The 23,756-nt window shown below is 38.7% G+C and overlaps 2 protein-coding genes across 8 annotated transcripts in view; one reads left to right on the forward strand and one right to left on the reverse strand.

The window, feature by feature from the left end:
* Positions 1–6: 6 nt before the first annotated feature.
* On the reverse strand, positions 7–5,625 carry LOC138930534 (UDP-N-acetylglucosamine transferase subunit ALG13). Of its 3 annotated transcripts, none has more exons than XM_070290900.1 (4): positions 5,488–5,625; positions 4,360–4,522; positions 3,290–3,428; positions 7–454 (listed from the first exon to the last, which is right to left on the reverse strand). In XM_070290900.1, exons 1-4 carry the CDS (start codon positions 5,566–5,568, stop codon positions 340–342), a joined length of 498 nt encoding a protein of 165 aa, XP_070147001.1. In that variant the 5' UTR covers positions 5,569–5,625; the 3' UTR covers positions 7–339. The 3 variants fall into 3 exon arrangements, with proteins under 3 accessions (XP_070147001.1, XP_070147002.1, XP_070147003.1); XM_070290901.1 differs by having other exon boundaries at positions 4,360–4,418; positions 5,488–5,569; XM_070290902.1 differs by lacking the exon at positions 5,488–5,625 and adding an exon at positions 4,732–5,025.
* Positions 5,395–23,756, forward strand: part of DCX (doublecortin) — a 391,029-nt gene continuing 372,667 nt past the window's right edge. For all 5 annotated transcript variants that reach the window (XR_011446218.1, XM_070290894.1, XM_070290896.1 and 2 more), the window contains exons 1-2: positions 5,395–5,803; positions 16,604–16,667. The gene's annotated coding sequence lies outside the window, so the exon portion shown is untranslated. The remainder of the gene's footprint in view (positions 5,804–16,603; positions 16,668–23,756) is intronic.

The following is a 23,756-nucleotide window of genomic DNA, read 5'->3' on the forward strand; positions in this document are numbered from 1 at the left end:
ACTACATTTGAGGTTTTTGTCAAAGCTTTCATATTTAATTCTTTTTTTCATGATTCCAAGTCCTTTGGGATTCAAGGATAAACTATGTGAATGTTCACTACATATTTCTTTTACTAAAATATGAAGATTAGGAAAAAATCTAATAAACTTGTGAAACTGCAATTAGAATTTGGACCCAAATGCTAACATTCACAAATAAAATTTTCTATACATTCTATAGATGTAGGAGACTTATTAATTTATATTATTCTATAAACATATACTCTATATTAAACTTGATTTAACCACATTCCACAGGTTGAATTTGAGGGGTGTTTTAAAGTGTTGAGAGTTTAGTGTTTATTTTTGTAATCCAACAACTTTATCCAAAAATGCAGAAAATTTTTCTGGCTGGCCAGGAGGAAAACATTTCAGTGTTGATAAGTCCATTGACTGTAACAGCCCAGGAAGCATGCTAAAACAAAAGAAGAAAAATATTAGGTAACATGGGAGAAAATTTCATAATGCAATTCTGCCCACTTGATGACTGAATCTAACTTCCAAGAATAATGTGATGCTTCTCAAACTATGTGAATTTTAATGTATTTTAATATTACAGGTATATACACTAATAATAAAACAACACAAAGAGCTTATGTCAATAGCAATGCAACAGTCACTTTATCTTTTATGTCAACTAAAAGATTTCAGAAATGTTACTTCATGAAAAATGTGGTCATATGGTTTTGGAACACTTCTCAGGACTACGCAGATATAACTTGAAGTAAATTAATTTATGAAAACAGAATAAATGAAACCAAGAGTGACAGCTACAAGACAAGCACAATAAGCTGGGGAGACTACTAGACCATGCATGAAGACTGTAAAATAACTTTTTTTGCTAGTAATTTACTATTATAAATCCATATATAATTAAGCAACGTACAATCACCATGCATGTTGGAAATAAGGTTTCAATCACAACATAAAATTATTACTTCAAGAAATTTAATATTACAGCAGCCACTTAAGTTAGAACAGACATACAGTCATCCAGCCTAGATTTGCGGCAAACAAATGATACACCTAAAATGAAAATACAACCAATTATTGATTCTTCTTATGGCATTCATGCATGTGACTTTCTTGAAATTAATACAAGTAAAAAAGAATTCTAGAACTGAAAAAAGATTAATAAACTGGAGACTTGTACAACTGCCCTTTCAGCCTGAGAGTCAGAAAGTGTTTATGAAATCACTATTTCCCCTTTTTTAATGTACTAACATAAAAACCAAAGCTAATTTAATATTTAGAATGAAAATACTCATCAAAGGTATCTGGAAAAATTAACTTGCATAAACTAAGGAAGATGATTATTTATTCTACTTCAAAAATGGTATTAACTCGTAACAATCTCAACTACCTAAGGACAGATATGCCAATTATCTGCAGCCCAAGTAATGTTTATTATCTGGCTTCTCCCCACACTCACAATATTGTAAGAATGGCTTCTACATTACAAAGCCACCCTGACATTCCCTCTCCTCCATCATTACAGGGATTAGAACATCAACCATTGCTCCTGCAACATTCAACGAATCTGTCTCCTCTCAAAGAAAATAAAAATCTTTGTTTTTGTGTTCACTGACATATGCCAAGTGTCTAGAATAATGCCTGGCACATAATATGTGTTCAATAAATAATGAATGAACAAGTATTTGTTGAGTGCCTAAGAGACAAAAAGCATAAAATTAAAAGAAAAGCTTACGTTTTAGCCAGTTTCTTCTAGAGTTTAAAGTTTATTTTAAATTTCAACTTTTAATAACATAAGAAATATTTATTCTGTAATACTTCCATGAGGTTTTTTTCCTTTTAAAACATCAAATTAGGACTATATTTAAAATCAAATAATTGTGAATTACTGACCTGACCCTTTGGCAAGCTTCTAGTGTCTGAAGAAGAATTAATAGAAAACAAACCAGGAATTTTCTCCATCCTTCTATTGTGATGTTGATCAGTTCTTGCTGAATTCTAATATACTTCTAGAAAATACTCCTCACCAAAAAGCAATTCCTCTGCTTAAAATACTCTTTATATTTCTTATTAAACATAGAATAAAACCAGAATTTTTATGTGAGCTCTCCCCGCCCAGCTTCAACTTCATATTACAGCCACCCTTGCTTACTATACTTTTGCCACACTAACCCTCTATTCCTCAAACATACCAAACTCCAAGCTCATTCCCAACTTAGGGCCTTTGCAATGTCCACTGTTGCTTCTGACTCTAGAGCTTCACATGACTGGCTCGCTCTAGACATTCAGGTTTCAGCTCAAATGCACACCCAGTCATGCCTTCCCTGACCATTCTAATTAATCTTCACCCCAGCTATCACATCACCCTGCCCTATTTTCTCCATAACACATTTCACCATGTGAAATTCTCTGGATTGCTTATTTATGAACTGTTTAATGTCTATCTCCCACCACTGGAACACAGGTACCATGAGAGCAGGGACTTTATGTCATGTTCAGTACTATATCCACAGCACCAAGGGCTTCCCTGATAGCTCAGTTGGTAAGGAATCTGCCTGCAATGCAGGAGACCCCAGTTTGATTCCTGGGTCAGGAATATCCGCTGGACAAGGGCTAGGCTACCCACTCCAGTATTTTTGGGCTTCCCTTGTCGCTCAGCTGTAAAGAATCTGCCTGCAATGTGGAAGACCTGGGTTCGATCCCTGAGCTAGGAAGATCCACTGGAGAAGGGAAAGTCTACCGACTTGAGTATTCTGGCCTAGAGAATTCCGTGGACTGTACAGTCCCTGGGGTTGCAAACAATGGGACACGACTGAGTGACTTTCACTTTCCACAACACCAAAACAATGCCTGCTTTGCATTAGGTATAGCTGAATGAATGAATAAATGAGTAAATTTAATTCATGGATTCCAGTGGATTTACTGAAGTCAAAACCTTAACTGAAAATACACAAATGCCTTCCTTGCATAATGAAAAATAATGAACTCAAAAGTTTATATGCTCAGAGACCTGAACACCTAGATGAACATAAATAGACACATGTGCACACACATTCAGATATTCACATGCAATGAAATAAGCATAGACACTGAAATATAACACAGAGATCACAGTCAAAGTAGAAGACAAACAAGCAGGTTTTACTGGTGAGAAACTCAAAATGTTTGCTAAGTGGGAGAAAGTAAGAAGTCAAAGACACAGGTTGGTTAGGTAGGCAGGTAAGAATAGCTAGGAAGGAATTAAGACAAGAGGTCAACTAATCAGTTTCAAGTATACCTGCAGGTACAGTAGAAGAGATGCCCGTCTTTGTGTAGCTGCTTTGCCAATTCCAGTTGATGATTGTTCATCAACCTTTCATTTATAACCACTATAAGTGGCTTTCTTTTCTCCAAAGTCTCCAAACAGCTTCCTGCACCTACAAAAATATACCAAATTTGTCAATATAGTTTTACAAAAAGTTAAGGTGCTTCACCAGGCTTTATAGCTTGAACTCAAGGCAACACTACAAGCCTTTTAATCAGAGAGTCAAAATGACAAAAAATAGTTATGTCTTGCTCTCTAGTAAGTGTTACAAACCTGACTTGAAAAATACATTCTTTATCACTGCCAACAATATTAAGACCTATGATTCAGTGCTTTGCAACTTGCCCATCAGTAGTACGCCCTGGGCATGGGCCCTGAATACAAATAAGATTCAGGTTCAACATACTGTACAGGAAGCCGTTGTTGTTCAGTCGCTTTGACACTCCTTATGAGTCTGCCTGTCAAAATAGGATAAATCTCCACAAACATGCACATATACAATATTTGGGCCAATTCTTTTAAGTCTAAACTCATTTAGATAGCTCAAATGGGAGCGAGGAGACTGTTGAGTGAAAAATTCTTTTGGGGTAGATGATGCCAGTACCAGACTGTTACCTGCCTACCACTTACTGACTGGATAAGTTACTTAACCTTTTAATAGAAATATAAAAAAATCTTCCAAAGCCAGCAGCATCTCAATGATCAATTGCTGAACATTCCTGCAGATCTAAGCCCAGATATTAATTTCAACTGACAACTCTTAACACATGTCATTGGATATATTATTTTGCCTCTCTGTTTAGGGTTCCTAACTGTAAAGCTGGGCTTCAGTGACTGATTTCCCATTTTCTTATCACCCAGAAATTATAAATCCTCTCCAATAATGTTCTTGGTCTCGACTGTTATATTGAAATCAGTATTATATTCAAAAGGGCTACTGGTGAGTTATCCTAGTGATTTTATTTTACATCAGAAAAGTTCGAGTTTCTGTTCTTATTTATGGTCGATCAAAAACCAACCCGGGCGATTCTAAAGCACTTTACCTGCGTGACTAATAACAAGATCTGCTTTCTGAAGGTCTTCCTTCAGTGAATCCTTATACCTGTAAACATCCAGAGTGAATGACTCAGTACTGAATGGTTCAGGTACCACCTTTCCTCTACCTATTTGTAGGACAAGTCGGTTGTAACCGAGGCTCTGGATTATCTGAAATGGAAGAAAAAAGAAAAAGCAGGCCTTTTAAACAGGCCACTGGCAAACAGCAATGACGGCAACAAATCCCCCAATCGAAGCACGGGATGTCAACTAGTCGAACTGGAGCCTATTTGCTACTTTTTCAAAAAGCTCCTTTTTCCCGTCCTGGGCCCCAACGTGGAGCCTCACTAACCCTAAACGATCTAAACGCCCCATCTCACCACGTCGGGCAAGAAATGGCCCTGCGAGATAGAGGAAGCAAGGCAAAGACTCTTAAAGAGACGTTGCAAACTACGGAGGAAGAGTGAGGCACAACGTTGTCGTGGCCCAGAACTGGGGCTGCGGGAACACGAGCCCTGAGGAGAGGACGCGCTCCTGGGACGCCGGACAGGAAGGCGCCTGAGGCGGAGGGAAGGCGCAGTGGCCTCCGACCGAGGGCGGCGGAGCAAGGCTGGGGCAGGCGGGGGCGGCGCGCCAGCAGGACCGGTCGGCTGGGGCCGAGCCGGGCCCCACGGTGCGCGTCAAAGGCGCGTCCCTGAGAGGGCTTGAGGAGCGGCCTGCGAGGCGGGCCCGGGTCCGGGAGGCGGGCCGGAGCCCCGGCTCGGGGAGGCGGAGCCGCTGAAAGGAGGGGCGAAGCCGGAGGAAGGAGAGGCGGAGGCGGAGAATCGGAGGGGAAAAGCCGGGGGAGAGGGGGAGGAGGAGCTGGAGAAGGATGGGGAGGAGCGGCCCAGGAAGGCGGCGGGGAACAAGCAGAGGAGGCGGAGGATTCTGAGGAGCGGGGGAGCGGAAGGAGGGCCCAGTCAGGCGCTGGGAGGAGCCGGCCGAGGGGCGGCGGCACCTGAGGTCGAGCTGCTAGGGGTTCTTCGCGAGCGCCGCGGTCAGACAAGGTTACCGAGGTTAGCGGTCAGGCTGGCGGCAGCGACTGGCGAGCGCAGAGCGGCGAGCCCAGCCGCAGCCCGCCCGCCTCCCCCACTCACTTGCAGACTGTCGTGCGCCGATACACACGCAATGAGGTCGTCAAAGCTGGTGGTCCCTACAGTAACAAAAACGCACTTCATAGCGCGGGTTCCGCAACCCCGAATCGCAAGGGCCGGATGTGACGTATCGGAGGCCACGCGGGCGGCCGCGTTGGGTGCAAGAACCGGAAGTCGGCCATGGCCACCAGGGGGCAGTGCGCGCCTGGTCTGTGTCTCCGGGGATGGGAGGAAAGCAACGACTGCTCCTGGCCTAAGTGCTGGCCACTTTCGTAAGCCTTTTGCGTGTAGGAGTTCATGGGACCTTCATAGTAAGGAGGTGGGAAATTGACAATTTTTTTTTCAAAAGTGGGATTTAAAATAATAATCATGAAGTCTCACACCCTTATGTTTGCAGCCTGGTTCGGTACCACAGATCTTTTAATGATACAGAAGTTTGGGATTCTTTATTGACTACCTTGTTTTGTCAATAGACATTTGAGAGATGGTTTTGCTTCCAAGTCTATTCAGGGCATCTGGGGAAAAAAAAAAAAAGTCCCTTTTAAAAATCCCTCATTAGCTTGGGCACTTCCATCTGTGATTCTCAAGTAGCCGGAGCCCTACAGAGTCTCTAGGAAGCTACAGAAAGACAGTAATCTCAATTAGCAAGCATTGTGTGTAAAATAGAGGCGTTAAGGCCAGGAGCCTCTGTCTCTGTCTTGGAACCCATCCATTTAACTATTTAAAACGTAAAATTACCATAAATTTAAATTCTAAGCAAATATAAAATTGTATGTTAGCGTGAGTGAATACAACAAATGTGTTACACTTAGGCAGTCAAGTAGAGAGGTGATATTTCAAGACGCTTCTTTGTCCTACGACCATGACTAGGATCATTGCCTGCTTTATTTCATTCTAATGTTTTCTGTATGTCCTACCTAAAATTTCAGTTTAGCTGATATGTATGCTTTACATTGCCTGGTTATATACAGAAGAGACGCTATGAGAAGAAATTCTTTTAAATACCAAAGGAGATTGGAGGTAAATTAGACCTTAAACATGGGCTAAAATTACCTATGAAATGGCAACCCACTCCAGTACTCTTGCCTGGAAAATCCCATGGATGGAGGAGCGTGGTCCAGAGTTCATGGGGTCACAAAGAGTAGGACACGACTGAGCGACTTCACTTTCACATTCACTTTCAAGTGTATTTCTAACAAGACTTTGTATCTTGAGACTTGAATAAACGTCTTTTTGAGGGGTGGTATTGAGCGACTGAACTGAACTGAACTGATGCTGCTACCCCTTTCTTGATACCGAATTTCGTGAATTAATAAAACTAGTTTCACCTGGAGGAGGAAATGGCAACCCACTCCAGTATTCTTGCCTCCAGAATCCCATGGACAGAGTAGCATGGTGGACTACAGTCCAACGTGACTGAAGTGAATTAGCATAGGTATGTACAGTTTCATCATAACAGCAAATAAAGAAAGATCATGGTTAAATAATAAAATATAAGCATAAGCATATTTTCTGCCAAATAAAGGAATAAAGTATGAATATTTATTGGAATATAAAGACAAAATATTCCAAAATATTCTGTAATTCAGAAAGATCTCACCTTGTGTCTGTCATATTTTTCCTATATCTGGAAGATATAAATTAAAGGAGCACTGTTCTGATGAGCTCATGGAGAGTAATAAGCACATGTAGAAGTAGGATATTCTTAAATTTCTAGAAAATAAGAAAATCGAATATCTAATGAAACAGAGCCTCGCCAAAACTGAGTTTCCATACTGAGTTAGTGACAATTTATCTGAAACTTTTTCCCCTTGCTGTCTCTTCTGGTCCCAATCCCTTTCTTGTCCCCTCTGACCTCAATCCTATGCTAATGGAGCACTAATCAACCAGAGTCAGTCCACTAAAATTGCTGTTGTTGCAGATATTATCATTCTGGTAAAATCTCAGGTTATTTCTCCAGGGCAAAATGAGCTCACAGACCCCAGAGCAACGGTCCAGAGAATTCTAAACCAGAGACATTTTGACTCCTGAAATCATTATTAAGAAATATCAGAAATGTCACTTTGTTCTTCCCCTTTAAAACATCCCCAAAACTCAAAGACCAAGAAGGAGTGCACCTGAGATTTGTATCCCACTCCCTTACTGTGCAGTGCTTATTGGCTAACTCAAGTCTGACTCTTTGCGACCCTATTGATTGTGGCAGGCCAGGCTCCTCTGCCCATGGGATTCTCCAGGCAAGAACACTGGAGTGGGTTGCCATGTCCTTCTCCGGGGGATCTCCCCTACCCAGGGATCAAACGCAGGCCTCCCAAATTGCAGGCAGATTCTTTACTGTTTGAACCCCCAGGGAAGACCCACCGTCCTGAATGCCCTGCAAATAAATCCTTACATTGCTGAAAACTCCTGCTGTCAAGAATTTGGCTTACTGTGGCACAAGTATATGAGCCTTTACTTGGTTATATTAATACTTTAAATGTGCTAGACTTTAATTAAAAATCTTCTTGCAGAAATTGATCCAGAAACATTTAAAAAACCCAAGATTACATAATTAATGTAAAATTTTGGAAATTATGTCTTTTCTCTGTCTTGTAAGTGTTAAGTATGCATTTTATTTGCTTGGGTATGTTTTTCTTATACAGGCTTACTGATCAAATAAATTAATATTACTTCTAAAATTAATAAATTAATATTCTAAAAGATTTATGATTATGAATAATTAAATTTCTTTTCAACTGCATTAAGTTAATATTCTGGCAAACTTTATTTCAATAGTAACTGTGCTTCCTGGTATGCCAGTTTGAAGATAATTTCCAAGATCTTTAAACACTTTTAAAAAAATTGTGTACTGACATTAAATTGAGTTAATAATTAGTGGATGATTGTGGCACAACTAGATACTTTTTAAAGTTACATAGAATACTGAAACACTGGTTTAAACTAAACATAATTCTGACTTTATATATTTTTGCTTCTTATTTGAAATGCTATAGAGAAGCTATGTCTTGGAGTTGTGGAATGAATTTGTTCTTTTTTGCTGCTTTAGGAAGTTGTCAATAGGATTTCTGTGGCTTGTAGAAGATGTCATGTGTAGTCTTAAATTCTGCTAGCCTATCAACATGCTTATATGTCAGACAGTTTTCGATTATATCCACCCTGCACTTTTCTATTTAAATTAGAAATTAGTCACTTTAGCTAAAAATTATAGTTAATATGGGTGGTTAAGACTTCTCAAGGAGTACCAGTGCAGAGAATTATGACAGTATCTGTGCTTTTCTTTTTCAAGGAAAAAGAATAGTTGTTTTTTTCTCTAAAGCAAGTTTTTTATTTCCATAATTCTTTATATGCTTTAAAATTATTGAGAACCTCAAAGAGCTTGGATTTATGTAGATTATAATGTTAGTTATAACTATTGATATTTATCATATTAGAGACTAAAAAATGAGAACATTTTAACATATTTATTGACTCATTGAAAAGTAGCAATGATGAGCATCTTGGATGTTGACATAAATGACCTATTTTTATGAACAATAACTATTTTTCAAAACAAACATTTTCATGAGAAGAAGAGCATGTTTCACATTTTTGCAAATCTGTTTACTATCTGGGCTTACAAAAGAAAAGAATCTGGGTCCTTGTATCTGCTTTGACATTTAATCCATTGTATTATCACACATCACACAGCCTCTGTAAAACTCCACTATATATTCATGAAAGAACTGGTATGTTGCTAACCCTTTCTTGATACCAAATTTCACCACTTTGAGAGGATAAGAGTCAAACAAAACACACAACATCTTAATATTATTATGAAAATTGTTTTGACCTCACAGATCCTGTAAAGGAATATGAGACTTAAAAAAGACAGAGCTTAGAAAATGAATTTATTTAGGTTTGTTTATAATACCTGCATCTGAAAAGAATCTATAAAATGTTAAAATGTTTAGAGTACTGCATTAGTTTAGATGGTGTTGCTTCCTTTATTTAGTAAATAATGCTTCCACCTACCATAGGAAAGATTAATCTTTACCTTGCCGGTCCGATCACTTCATGGGAAACAGGGAAAAAGTGGAAACACTGGCAGATTTTATTTTCTTGGGCTCCAAAATCACTGTGGACAGTGACTGCAGCCATGAAATTAAAAGATGATTGCTCCTTGGAAGAAAACCTATGAGAAACCTAGGCAGTGTATTAAAAAGAAGAGACATTACTTTGCCAACAAACGTTCCTTTAGTTAGAGCTATGGTTTTGCCAGTGGTCATGTACGGATGTTGAGAGTTGGACCATAAAGAAAGCTGAGTGCTGAAGAATTGAGGCTTTTAAATTGAGGTGCTGGAGAAGACTCTTTCCTCAAGACTCTTGAGGAAATCAAACCAGAGATTCCTAAAGGAAATTGGTCCTGAATATTCATTGGAAGGACTGATGCTGAAGCTGAAGTCTTCAATACTTTGGCCACCTGATGCAAAGAACCGACTCATTGAAAAAGACACTGATGCTGGGAAAGATTGAGGGCAGAGGAGAAGGGGACAACAGAGGATGAGATGGTTGGATGGCATCACCGACTCAATGGACATGAGTTTGAGCAAACTCCAGAACATAGTGAAGGACAGGGAAGACTGGTGTGCTCCAGTCCATGGGGTGGCAAAAAGCTGGACATGACTTCGCCACTAAACAACAACAAAAATCTGCCTGAATAGCAAAAATTGTCCTACAAGAATAATTTTCTATCACTTAAGTTGCCTTTCTTGTATCCTTGAATATTTAAGGGGGAAATAAGTACAGAACATAAATCTTCACTTCTAATAGTGTTCAGTTTATTCACTCAGTCGTGTCCAACTCTTTGTGACCCGATGGATTGCAGCACTCCAGGTCTCCCTGTCCATCAACAAGTCCCAGAGTTTACTCAAACTTATGTCCATTGAGTCGCTGATGCCATCCAGCCATCTGATACTCTGTTGTCTCCTTCTCCTCCTGCTTTCAATCTTTCCCAGCATCAGGGTCTTTTCAAATGAGTCAGTTCTTCCGATCAGGTGGCCAAAGTATTGGAGTTTCAGCTTCAGCATCACTCCTTCCAATGAATATTCAGGACTGATTTCCTTTAGGATGGACTGGTTGGATCTCCTTGCAGTCCAAGGGTCTCTCGAGAGTCTTCTCCAACACCACATTTCAAAAGCATCAATTCTTCAGTGCTCAGCTTTCTTTATAGTCCAACTCACGTATCCATACATGACTACTGCAAAAAACATATCTTTGACTATTTGGAACTTTGTTGGCAAAGTAATGTCTCTGCTTTTTAATATGCTGTCTAGCTTGGTCATAACTTTTCTTCCAAGGAGCAAGCATCTTTAATTTCATGGCTGCACTCACCATCTGCAGTGATTTCAGGGCCCAAAAAGATAAAGTCTATCACTGTTTCCCCATCTATTTGCCATTAAGTAATGGGACCAGATGCCATGATCTTCGTTTTCTGAATGTTGAGTTTTAAGCCAACTTTTTTAGTCTCCTCTTTCAGTTTCATCAAGAGGATCTTTAGTTCTTCTTTGCTTTCTCCCATAAGGGTCGTATCATCTGCATATCTGGGGTTATTGATATTTCTCCCAGCAATCTTGATTCCAGCTTTGCTTCCTCCAGCCCGGGATTTCTCATGATGTACTCTGCATATAAGTTAAATAAGCAGGGTGACAGTATACAGCCTTGAAGTACTCCTTTCCCTATTTGGAACCTGTTGTTCCATGTCCAGGGCTAACTATTGCTACCTGACCTGCATACAGATTTCTTAAGAGGCAGGTCATGTAGTCTGGTATTCCCATCTCTTTAAGAATTTTCCTCAGATGACACTCAGATGACCATTATATCTACTTCTGTGGGCAAGAATCCCTTAGAAGAAATGAGAGTAGCCATCGTAGGTCAACAAAAGAGTCTGAAATGCAGTACTTGGATGCAATCTCAAAAACAGAAGAATGCTCTCTGTTCATCTCCAAGGCAAACCATTCACTATCACAGTAATCCAAGTCTATGCCCAGACCAATAATGCTGAAGAAGCTGCAGTTGAATGGTTCTATGAAGACCTACAAGACCTTCCAGAAATAATACCCCCAAAAGATGTCCTTTTCATTATAGGGGACTGGAATGCAACAGTAGGAAGTCAAGAAACACCTGGAGTAACAGGCAAATTTGGCCTTGGAGTACAGAATGAAGCAGGACAAAGGCTAACAGGGTTTGCCAAGAGAATGCACTGGTCATAGCAAACACCCTCTTCCAACAACACAAGAGAAGACTCTACACATGGACATCACCAGATGGCCAACACCGAAATCAGATTGATTATATTCTTTGCAGCCAAAGATGGAGAAACTATAGAGTCAGCAAAAACAAGACCAATAGCTGACTGTGGCTCAGATCATTAACTCCTTACTGCAAAATTTAGACTTAAATTGAAGAAAGTAGAGAAAACCACCAGGCCATTCAGGTATGACCTAAGTCAAATCTCTTATGATTACACAATGAAAGTGAGAAATAGATTAAGGGACTAGATCTGATAGACAGAGTGCCTGATGAACTATAGACGGAGGTTTGTGACGTTGTACAGGAGACATGGATCAAGAGCATCCCCATGGAAAAGAAATGCAAAAACTCAAAATGGCTGTCTGGGGAGGCCTTACAAATAGCTGTAAAAAGAAGAGAAGCGAAAAGCAAAGGAGAAAAGGAAAAGGAAACATATAAGCATCTGAATGCAGAGTTCCAAAGAATAGCAAGGAGAGATAAGAAAGCCTTCCTCAGAGATCAATGAAAAGAAATAGAGGAAAATGACAGAATGGGAAAGACTAGAGATCTCTTCAAGAAAATTAGAGATACCAAAGGCATTTCATGCAAAGATGGGCTCGATAAAGGACAGAAATGGTATGGACCTAACAGAAGCAGAATATATTAAGAAGAGGTGGCAAGAATACACAGAAGAACTGTACAAAAAAGATCTTCATGACCAAGATAACAGCGATAGTGTATTCACTCACCTAGAGCCAGACTCCCTGGAATGTGAAGTCAAGTGGGACTTAGAAAGCATCACTATGAACAAAGCTAGTGGAGGTGATGGAATTCCAGTTGAGCTATTTCAAATCCTGAAAGATGATGCTGTGAAAGTGCTTCACTCAATATGCCAGCAAATTTGGAAAACTCAGCAGTGACCACAGGACTGGAAAAGCTCAGTTTTCATTCCAATGCCAAAGAAAGGCAATGCCAAAGAATGCTCAAACTACCGCACAATTGCACTCATCTCACATGCTAGTAAAGTAATGCTCAAAGTTCTCCAAGCCAGGCTTCAGCAGTACATGAACTGTGAACTTCCAGATGTTCAAGCTGGTTTTAGAAAAGGCAGAGGAACCAGAAATCAAATTGCCAACATCTGCTGGATCATGGAAAAAGGAAGAGATTTCCAGAAAAATATCTATTTCTGCTTTATTGACTATGCCAAAGCCTTTGACTATGTGGATCACAGTAAACTGTGGAAAATTCTGAAAGACATGGGAATACCAGACCACCTGACCTGCCTCTTGATAAACCTGTATGCAGGTCAGGAAGGAATAGTTAGAACTGGACATGGAACAACAGACTGGTTCCAAATAGTAAAAGGAGTATGTCAAGCTGTATATTGCCACCCTGCTTATTTAACTTATATTCAGAGCACATCATGAGAAACGCTGGGCTGGAAGAAGCACAAGGTGGAATCAAGATTGCCGGGAGAAATATCAATAACCTCAGATATGCAGATGACACCACCCTTATGGCAGAAAGTGAAGAGGAACTCAAAAGCCTCTTGATGAAAGTGAAAGAGGAGAGTGAAAAATTTGGTTTAAACTCAACATTCAGAAAACGCAGATCATGGCATCTGGTCCCATCACTTCATGGAAATTAGATGGGGAAACAGTGGAAACAGTGTCAGACTTGATTTTTGGGGGCTCCAAAATCACTGCAGATGGTGACTGCAGCCATGAAATTAAAAGACGCTTACTCCTTGGAAGGGAAGTTATGACCAACCTAGACAGCATATTCAAAAGCAGAGACATTACTTTGCTGACTAAGGTCCGTCTAGTCCAGGCTATGGTTTTTCCTGTGGTCATGTATGGATGTGAGAGTTGGACTGTGAAGAAAGCTAAGCACTGAAGAATTGATGCTTTTGAACTGTGGTGTTGGAGAAGACTCTTGAGAGTCCCTTGGGCTGCAGGGAGATCCAACCAGTCCATTCTAAAGGAGATGAGTCATGCGTGTTCTTTGGAAGGACTGATGCTAAAGCTGAAACTCCAGTACTTTGGCCACCTCATGCGAAGAGTTGACTCATTGGAAAATACTTTGATGCTGGGAGGGATTGGGGGCAGGAGGAGAGGGGGATGACAAAGGATGAGATGGCTGGATGGCATCACCAACCCAATGGACATGAGTTTGGGTGAACTCTGCGAGTTGGTGATGGACAGGGAGGCCTGGCATGCTGCGATTCATGCGGTCACAAAGAGTCGGACACGACTGAGCGAATGTACTGAACTGAACTGAACTGAATACAGTTCATGGAATTCTCTAGGCCAGAATACTGGAGTGGGTAGCCTTTCCCTTCTCCAGGGGATCTTCCCAACCTAGGCATCGAATCCAGGCCTCCCACATTCCAGATGGATTGTTTACCAGCTAAGCCACAAGGGAAGCCCTTATTTATTATTGTAACTGTACATAATGGCCTGCCTCAGAGAGCCCTGCTTGCCCCTCCATCTGCCTGACCCTTGGGCCAGGGTGCCTTTGTTTGGCTCATAAGGAGATAGCTTGACCCTGCCCACCTGTGAAGGATTGTAACATTCTTAAGTTCTTTGTGTGGGAAACGGTGCCCCTCATCTGCTGCTTACTGGCATGGCTCAGAAAATCACATTTGGGAGGCCAGAATCACAGATAGTTGTGGCATCTTTGTTTATTGATATGACAGGAGATATTCCATTTCATACACCTGTGAAATGACTGTAAGTAAGTGAAACTGACCATTCTGGGAGATATTTGTAAGAATTAAGTGGTCATTTCACTTTGTTTGCTAACCTCCCCCCATCTCTGATCCATAAAGAACATGGCATCCAAGCCCCAACAAGATAGTTATTTACAGACATTAGTTTGCCATCTTCTAGGCCAGTCAGGTCTCTGATTAAAGTTATATTCCCTGGGTGACACTAGTGGTAAAGAACCCAGTTGCCAATGCAGGAGACCTAAGCGACATGGGTTCGATCCATGGGTCAGGAAAATTCGCTGGAGGAGGAAATGGCAACCCATGCCAGTATTCTTGCCTAGGAAATCTCATTGGCAGAAGTGGGCTACAGTCCATAGGGTCACAACAACACAACTGAAGTGACTTAGCGTGTGTTGCCTCAACACCTGGTCTCTCAGACTTATTGGCCTATCGTGGTGAGCAGAGTGAGCTTGGACTCAATAACAATACTAGAAATAATTAGGTTTGTTTAATATGTTACTATAGTAAAGGTGCATGGGAAAAGTTGTTAGGTCAGAAGGACATTTAGCCTTTACTAAATTAAGTTTGTTTTGGTAAAATATTGGTATAAACATTTTAGAAATTACATGCTCTATGGGAAATCCCTGGCAATTTGTCAGTGCCCTCTGTGATGAATGTGCCCTCCAAAATACTGTTTTACTTTCAGAAATAACCCTCATCAAAACTCCTGTGAAGTAGTTATATACTATGAAGTGGTTATATGCAGAATTTTCAGTCAGTTCAGTTCAGTCGCTCAGTCATGTCTGACTCTTTGCAAGCCTGTGGACTGAGGCACGCCAGGCCTCCCTGTCATTCACCAATGCCAGGAGTTTACTCAAACTCATGTCCATTGAGTTGGTGATGCCACCCAACCACCTCATACTCTGTCCTCCCCTTCTCCTCTGCCTTCAATCTTTCCCAGCATCAGGGTCTTTTCAAATGAGTCAGTTCTTCGTATCAGGTGGCCAAAGTATTGGAGTTTCAGCTTTAGCATCAGTCCTTCCAATGAATATTCCGGGCTGATTTCCTTTAGGATTGACTGGTTTGATCTCCTTGCAGTCCAAGGGTCACTCAAGAGTCTTCTCCAACACCACAGTTCAAAAGCATCAATTCTTTGGCGCTCAGCTTTCTTTATAATCCAACTCTCACATCCATACATGACTACTGGAAAAACCATAGCTTTTTCTAGGTGGACCTCTATTATGATAGAATAAACAATAGCAATCAATTAACCACAGCCATTAAATCTCTTAATGATCTTGTTGTATTCTAAAGCTTACCTGAAGGTTCTACTATAGGCTAGAGTTTGTATCATCAACAAAGAAGAATAATCTCAGAGCCTCATGGAAAAGGACCATACCAGGTTCTTTACATGAGTGCCATTTCAAAGAGTAGATTTATGAGCTAACATTACTTAGATAACTTGTAAACCAGAACAGTGGACTGAGGCAAAATTTCCAGAATTCTTTTTAATCCAGTTAAAGCTCAGAACACTATAGAGTCAGATAACCAGGAAGGATGTGCTAAACAATGCCAAGCCTTCCATAAGATACCCAATAATCCTTTTTCCCCCCTTTCAAAATCTTTCATAGTTTTTCATGAGATATAAAGCCTAGGTTTTCTGACATGTGTTTTAGAAGGAATATCATATATACTTGCTTAGGTAAAATAAACATAGAGCTACTGCTGAGAATCTAAAGAAAATATGGAAAATAAAGTAGCATTAGTTATCCTTATGATAAGGGTGGTTTCATATTGGTTTTATATAACTGAAAGTGAAAGTCACTCCGTCGTGTATGACTCTTTGCGACTCCATGGGCTATACAGTACATGGAGTTCTCCAGGCCAGAATACTGGAGGGGGTACCCTTTCCCTTCTCCAGGGGATCTTCCCAACCCAGGGATCGAACCCAGGTCTCTCACATTGCAGGTGGATTCTTTACCAGCTGAGCCACAAGGGAAGCCCCTTATAACCTAGGAATTATTTTATTTTTTAATAGTTCAGAGGAAAACTGCAATTAATATATGCCATATTTATTCATATTCTTTTTATATTTTTTTGTTTCTCCTCTTGCTATTTTCTCTGCCTCCCCATCGATTTGGTTAGCTATCCTTCAAGATTCAGAAGACGTGCAGTTTCCTCCAGGAAGCCCTTCTCTGACCCTTGTAAGGTATGTTCATTATGTGCAAATACTGCTCTTTGCCTACCCTTGTCATAATTCTTGATGTTTAAATTACCTGTACACTCTTTTCTTCTTCTGGACTGTAAAGTCTAAAAGGAGTGGAGACCAGATCTAAGTCATCTCTGAATTTCTAGAATTTAGTGCTGTCCTTGGAATCTAGAAGATACTCAATATATATTTATTGAACAAAAAGAATTATATTATTAGGTAACATGCTAGGTCCTATGGGGAATACAAAGATAAATAAAACATAGTACCTTTTCTATCTCAACAATAGATGAATTTATTCATAGACTGATCAAAGGCTTGTGCACTTTTAGAATTAAGAAACCATGGAATCCGTTTTTTTTTATTTTATGGACAGGAAACAAAGATTCAAATAAATTGTGATTCTTTCCCCAGTAGCAGGGCTAAAAATACTAGCAGTGGATTGAATCTAAGTCTACAGATGCTTGCCAAGGCATACTACAGTGACTTATCCTTTAGCGATGAGCCTACAGTAATGATATCTGTTTTATAATATAAAGAAATAACAGCAACATGATCTTAAAGTCTGATAAACCAGCAATGTTTCTTCTTAATCTAAGTACCACATGTTATAGAATCCTTAAACTACCTGTTGTGCTTAGATTTATTTCCTTAATTTTTCAACATTCATCCAAAATTTCTATATATCCTTTACTATTAAATTAAGTGTCTTTTATCAAAGCTGAGACATGCTTTGTGGATCCAATGTGTTCTTGAAAATTTGCCAAAACTTGACTCTCCCTTTGTTTCTCCTCCTTCCAAATATTACTGGTGGTAATTTTCTTACTGTTAGGGACACAAAAATAATTATTTCTTGTCTACACTGGTCAAATCAAAGAACTATAATAGAGTTGATTTTTGGAGAACTGTAGAGAAAATGGTTTAAAGCGTAGCAACATATGCCACTGCAAATATGGTACTTTGACATAAAAATTATTTTGAGCTGAAGGTAATTGAGAAGAGGGAGATACAGGAAAAACTCTGCCCTACTGTATTTGCCTAAAAGTACTTGTAAAAGATAATTACTCCTTGGAAGGAAAGTTATGACCAACCTAGACAGCATATTAAAAAGCAGAGACATTACTTTGCCAACAAAGTTCCATCTAGTCAGTTCAGTTTAGTTGCTCAGTTGTGTCCGACTCTGCGAACCCATCTAGTCAAGGCTATGGTTTTTGCAGTAGTTATGTATGGATGTGAGAGTTGGACTATAAAGAAAGCTGAGTGCTGACGAATTGATGCTTTTGAACTGTCGTGTTGGAGAACACTCTTGAGAGTCCCTTGGACTGCAGGCAGATCCAACCAGTCCATCCTAAAGGAAATCAGTTCTGAATAATCATTGGAAGGACTGATGTTGAAGCTGAAACTCCAATACTTTGACCACCTGATGCAAACAGCTGACTCATTTGAAAAGACCCTGACGCTGGGAAAGATTGAGGGCAGGAAGAGAAGGAGACAACAGAGGATGAGATGTTTGGATGGCATCACCGACTCAATGGACATGAGTTTGAGTAAACTCCGGGAGTGGGTGATGGACAGGGAGGCCTGGTGTGCTGCAGTCCACGGGGTCACAAAGAGTTGGATACAACTGAGCGACTAAACTGAACTGAACTGAGTTGTAAAGGTGTCCCCCTCCCCTCTGTAACAGGATGGACGGAAGTTAACCATCAGAGACAAGTATAGACCCTTACAGCCTGAAGTCAACATCAGAGGAATCTATAAAACAAGCTTTACTAATCAGCTTTTATGGTCCCTTAGTTTCCCCATATATTTACCTTCTCCTAATTTGTCACCCCAAAAACTGAAAATCCTTTTCCTTCATCTTGTCACTTCTATAAGAATTTGTTTTTATTCAAAACTGCTATATAATGTCAAACTCTAACCATCCCTTTCAGTTACTCATTATTGAATATATGGAGCATGTACCTGATAAACAGGTTAATAAACTTCTGTTTGTTGTTCTCTTGTTAATCTGTCTTTTGTCAGTCTAATTTACACGGCCCCAGCTGGAGAAAGGTAGAGGGACAAAAAAGATTCTTTTCTTCCTTGACAGTTTATTAATAGATATTTTTATTTCAGCCATGTTTTTAAAATTCCAACTAGACTTCCTAATTTCTTCAAGATCCTATTGAATAAAATGAAGTACTTCATTTACCCAAGAATATGCAAGAGGGCTATAAAATCAAGATTCAAAGGATACCCAAAAAAGGATATGAAAGAAAATACGAAGAAGCAGAAACAATGATTTCAATTAAATCAGATGAAAGTTTTTGGCTTAAATTTAAAAAAAAAAACCACTATACAGGTATAAAATTGAGGTTTTAATGAACTGTAATGAGTGAGAGTTGGCTGCACCACTACTTGAGTTATCACAGGCAGGGACAAAACTAATTTTTATTGAGCACACTTAATGTGACAAGCAATGTGTTAGACAAATTACACATCTGATCTCTTTTTTATCAGACTTAAATTGTAAGACTTTTCCAAACCCTATCTGTATATGAAATTACTGCTTATAAAAAATTACACTACAAATCATATCAAAGCTACAATATTACTTAAATAATTAAAATGAACCTTTGTGGGTTTTACTTCACATTCCTTCCTAGGCTACAAAGACAAAGATCAGAAACCATAAAATGCTTTCTTTAGGTAAAATCCAATTGAGTATGAAACAAGTCACCTAAATGAAGGATTTAATTCTATTATTATGACTATGAGACTAATTTATATATCTTATTACCAACTATTTTTGGAAGAAGGAAAAATCATTTATGTGATCCTGATTATATGAGTATATGCTTCCTGTATGGATCAGTGATGTTAATTAAGCCCTGTTGTGTAAAATTATCATAATCAGCCTAACTATAAATGATAAAATGCTTGATTAAAGGAGACTCTACTGGATAAAACATAATTCCAGACATTGCTTAAATCCATTATCTGATAGAAGGCTAGTGCTTAGATGAATCAAAAGCTGTTAAGACTTAGATTTTTTTTCAAGAATGCAAGTTTTCTAAAAGATCTGAGTTGTTTTAGTTAATTTGTTTTACTTATTTCTCTTTATCTAATTTTTGCTAACATAGCAAAAACTATGGAATATAACATACCATTTTTTATAAATATCAGAGTCATGGTTAGATTGCTTAATAAAAAGAAATTAATTCAAAACTATTCATTGAGCACTTAATATATACAATCAATATATATATCTGCTACACACAGATAGACTAGACAGCTTAGAGTCTAGTGAAAACACACAAAGATATTTGCAAATATGTGGTGATAAAGAGCAATAAAGGACTGAGCAATGCAGGAGAGAATAACGGGGGTTGGGGTGGCATGGGAATTTATTTGAGATTCAATGGTCAGAGAAAGCTTCTCTGCAGAACCGACATTTAAGCTGAGGCTCAAAAGATAAGGAGCCAACCAGGAGAAGACTGAGGGAACTCTCACATTCATACATGACTATTGGAAAAACCATAGCTTTGACTATATAGACCTTTGCCGGCAAAGTGGTGTCTCTGCTTTTTAATATGTTGTCTAGGTTTGTCATAACTTTTGTTCCAAGGAGCAAGCTTCTATTAATTTCATGGCTACAGTGATGTCCACAGTGTCTTTAGAGTCCAAGAAAATAAAATCTGTCACTCTTTCCACTTTTTCCCCATCTGTTTGCTGAGGAGTGATGGGACGGGATGCCATGATCTTAGTTTTTTGAATGTTGAGTTTCAAGTCACTTTTTCACTCTCTTCTTTCACCCTCATCAAGAGGTTTCCCTTCACTTCTATAAGATTTTGAATTCCTAAGAGCTCTTTCTTGTTCATTTAAAGTTCCCTTTTTATAGCATACTGTTCTTTTATCTTGAATTTTGTATCATCTCATTTCTCTGAAGATATTATTAAGTTTTTTTGTTTGTTTCTTTTCTCTTTGACCTTTGTTACTGCTGCTGCTGTTGTTCTGATCTCTGTCTTGCATTTTAGAAACTTTATTCAAATATCTAGGAACTTAGCCTTAAATATTTAAGAGTGATGCACAAAAAAAGAAGTTCTGTCTTCATTGTTGGGACTTCACTGTGTAGTAACTGGGAAGAAATTCAGTCTTTTTAATGGGAGACCCCAAATATCAGTGTCTGTAGGGCCTTATACTTGTATTAGCTTCTCCAGAATCCTCCTATCTCCCCAACTGATAGTATCTTAGAAACCAACCAGCAGAAAGGTGACAGAGGGCAGTCTTAAAATTTATTGAATTGACACTCAATCGCCATTTTCATTAAACTTCAAAATTCAGCGGTCAGCTATGCTTATTGTTTTCAACACTAGAGCTTCTTTTCTGGAAAGATGTTTCAAGCACTATAGAAAATAAGACTTGACTCTTTTTTTTTTTTCAACCTAAACCATTGTTTTACTTTCAACTAAATCAACAAACAGGCTTCCTTAACAACAAGAAACACCTGACCCTCCACACAGTGAAAAAGAATATTGCATTAACTCTTGAATCTTTTGTTGAAATTGATAAGGAACTTTGAGGATCTAATTTTTTTCTTATACATACTTTTGATCAATCCTCTTCTTTTTAGCTCTCCTTCAAACTGTACCTCAGAGATATCCAGTAACTTTAAATTAAAGACTGAACCTGTCACCATCAACCTTAGGTTTCAGCTTTTCCAGTTTAAGTAAGCTTAACAGTCATCTCATCTGTTGCTCTCCAGCTTCCAAAATTTTGTTGACTTCACTTGTCTGCTGTTTTCTCCTCTCCTGTTCTCTTCATCCTTCTCTATTTATACCTTAAAAAAATTCCTTTATTGTCGCTTCAGTGGAGCTTCATGCAGCAGCAGAGATAAATGATGTTTCTAATCTTCCTAGTTTAACTGGAAGTCTTATAGCACACTCTATATGGAGAAATAATGCCATCCAAGCTAATAACATTAAAGATGGGAGACTGAGAAGCCCACTGGCAAAAAGAAAATCTGTTTCAGAGAAACATGAAATAAGCAGTTCTATAATATGTAAGTCATATATATGACTACTGTACTGGAAAAGTCTGTTGCTACAGAAAACTGAGTTATATTAACTTTCAAATACTTAAAATTATAGGTAATTTAACTAGATACACAAACATAAGTTATATGTGCTTTTCTAGTGTTTTTTGGATACAGAACGCATTTTTATGAAAAATTACCTTTAGACATAAATTGCCCTCATTGAGGAGTCTTAAGAAGCATGTCATTTAGTTCCTTGTTGGAGAAGACTCCTGATTTGAGAGACTGAACAGGCATTTTAGTGTTGATTTCATGAAGTGGGTGAATTCAAGACACTGTTTTAAAAAATTCATTCAGACAAACCTTAAGTATTAAAAATAAAAATATGTCTGATCCTCCTCTATTTCGACCCTGACCACACACCTGCCTATATGTACATTTGGGAAAAGAGGTCAGGGTAAGAGCAAAGAAATGGGCTTATACACAGTAATAATACTAGTCACTAATATTTATTAACCTTTGAGTGTTTACTGTATGTCAGTAACTATGCTAAAACCTTTTTGTGAATTATTTCATAATAAATGGTTAGTGATTATTTGACATGTGAATTTAAACAGTAAAAAAAGGAAGGATAAGTCTGTAAGGAGGAGGAGAGGGGAAAGAATGCCACCAAATGGTCAACATTCTCATTTCCTTTCCCTATCCCATCCCTCTTTTTCTCAAGTACTGCTGTAGACTTATTTGTATTCCTAGCATAATTTTGTACTCTATCCTTGCTTTTTGCTATTCTTTCGGTGTGTTGATATTAAGTGATTCATCTTAGGTACTTGAATTTGAAGGTTAATGATTTGGAACTTCAAGCAGGAGTTTTGATTGCAATAGTCCACTGTTTTGCAAAATATACCATCAAGTATTTCATAAGAGAGGATATGGAATAAAAATGAGAAAAAAGAAAGAGAAACCAGTCAAGGCATTTCTATAATTTTTAAACATTTTTAAAGCAATATGGCTGATATTTCCAAGTGATCAAACCTTTACAAAATAGCAACCTGTGATGATTAATACACATTCAGTCAAACAAGCTACTAAGAATGCATGGGTCTGGAACATATATAAAATTGGTTTAGGAATAAAGGAAGTAATATGAAGAAATGAGAATTTAAATAATTCTTCCAATGATTAGTAAAGTATATTTCAGCCCTCCAATTGTTTAAGATTGGAAAATTTGTCTTTAAAAAAAAAGACAAGGTAAATTTGTCTTATTTGATTGGTATCTATTGAATATATTCTCTGCAAGGCATTGTAATTAGCATTATGGGAGAAAGGATATGAAAATGCCTAAAATGTTGTTCCAGCTGCTCATAATCTAGTGTTGAAGGTAAAGCATATACAAAATACCTGCTATACTCTATATGATATTATGTGACAAATACTACATGAATGATGCAAAATATTTTTATTTTTTCTGTTTTGCCAACTTGCAATGTAATGAATTTGTAGGTGACATTCCATATACATGTTTCTTTGTATACTATTCATATATGCTAACCTTTGACAATCACTGCAAAACATCATTAAAACCAGTTCAGGTAGAACAAGTCTATAAAAAGAGCTGCCAGCTAAGGCATGCTTCAGAAAAATGACTGGTTTCAGGGAGATATATGCATGTGTTTCTTATAATGGAATGTATAACTTATTGTTTACTAGAGTCCATTCCGGAGAAGGCAATGGCACCCTACTCCAGTACTCTTGCCTGGAAAATCCCATAGGCGGAGGAGCCTGGTAGGCTGCAGTCCATGGGGTCGCTAAGAGTCAGACATGACTGAGCGACTTCACTTTCTCTTTTCACCTTCATGCATTGGAGAAGGAAATGGCAACCCACTCCAGTGTTCTTGCCTGGAGAATCCCAGGGACGGGGGAGTCTGGTGGGCTGCCATCTATGGGGTCGCACAGAGTCGGACACGACTGAAGTGACTTAGCAGCAGCAGAGTCCATTCAGCCAAGTGCATTAGGTATATATTTCATTTAATTTTCACAATAATCCTGTAAGATCAGTACTATTTTTATCCCCATTT

Source organism: Ovis canadensis, chromosome X, assembly GCF_042477335.2.
Source record: "Ovis canadensis isolate MfBH-ARS-UI-01 breed Bighorn chromosome X, ARS-UI_OviCan_v2, whole genome shotgun sequence".
In the NCBI taxonomy this organism is placed as follows: Eukaryota; Metazoa; Chordata; class Mammalia; order Artiodactyla; family Bovidae; genus Ovis; species Ovis canadensis.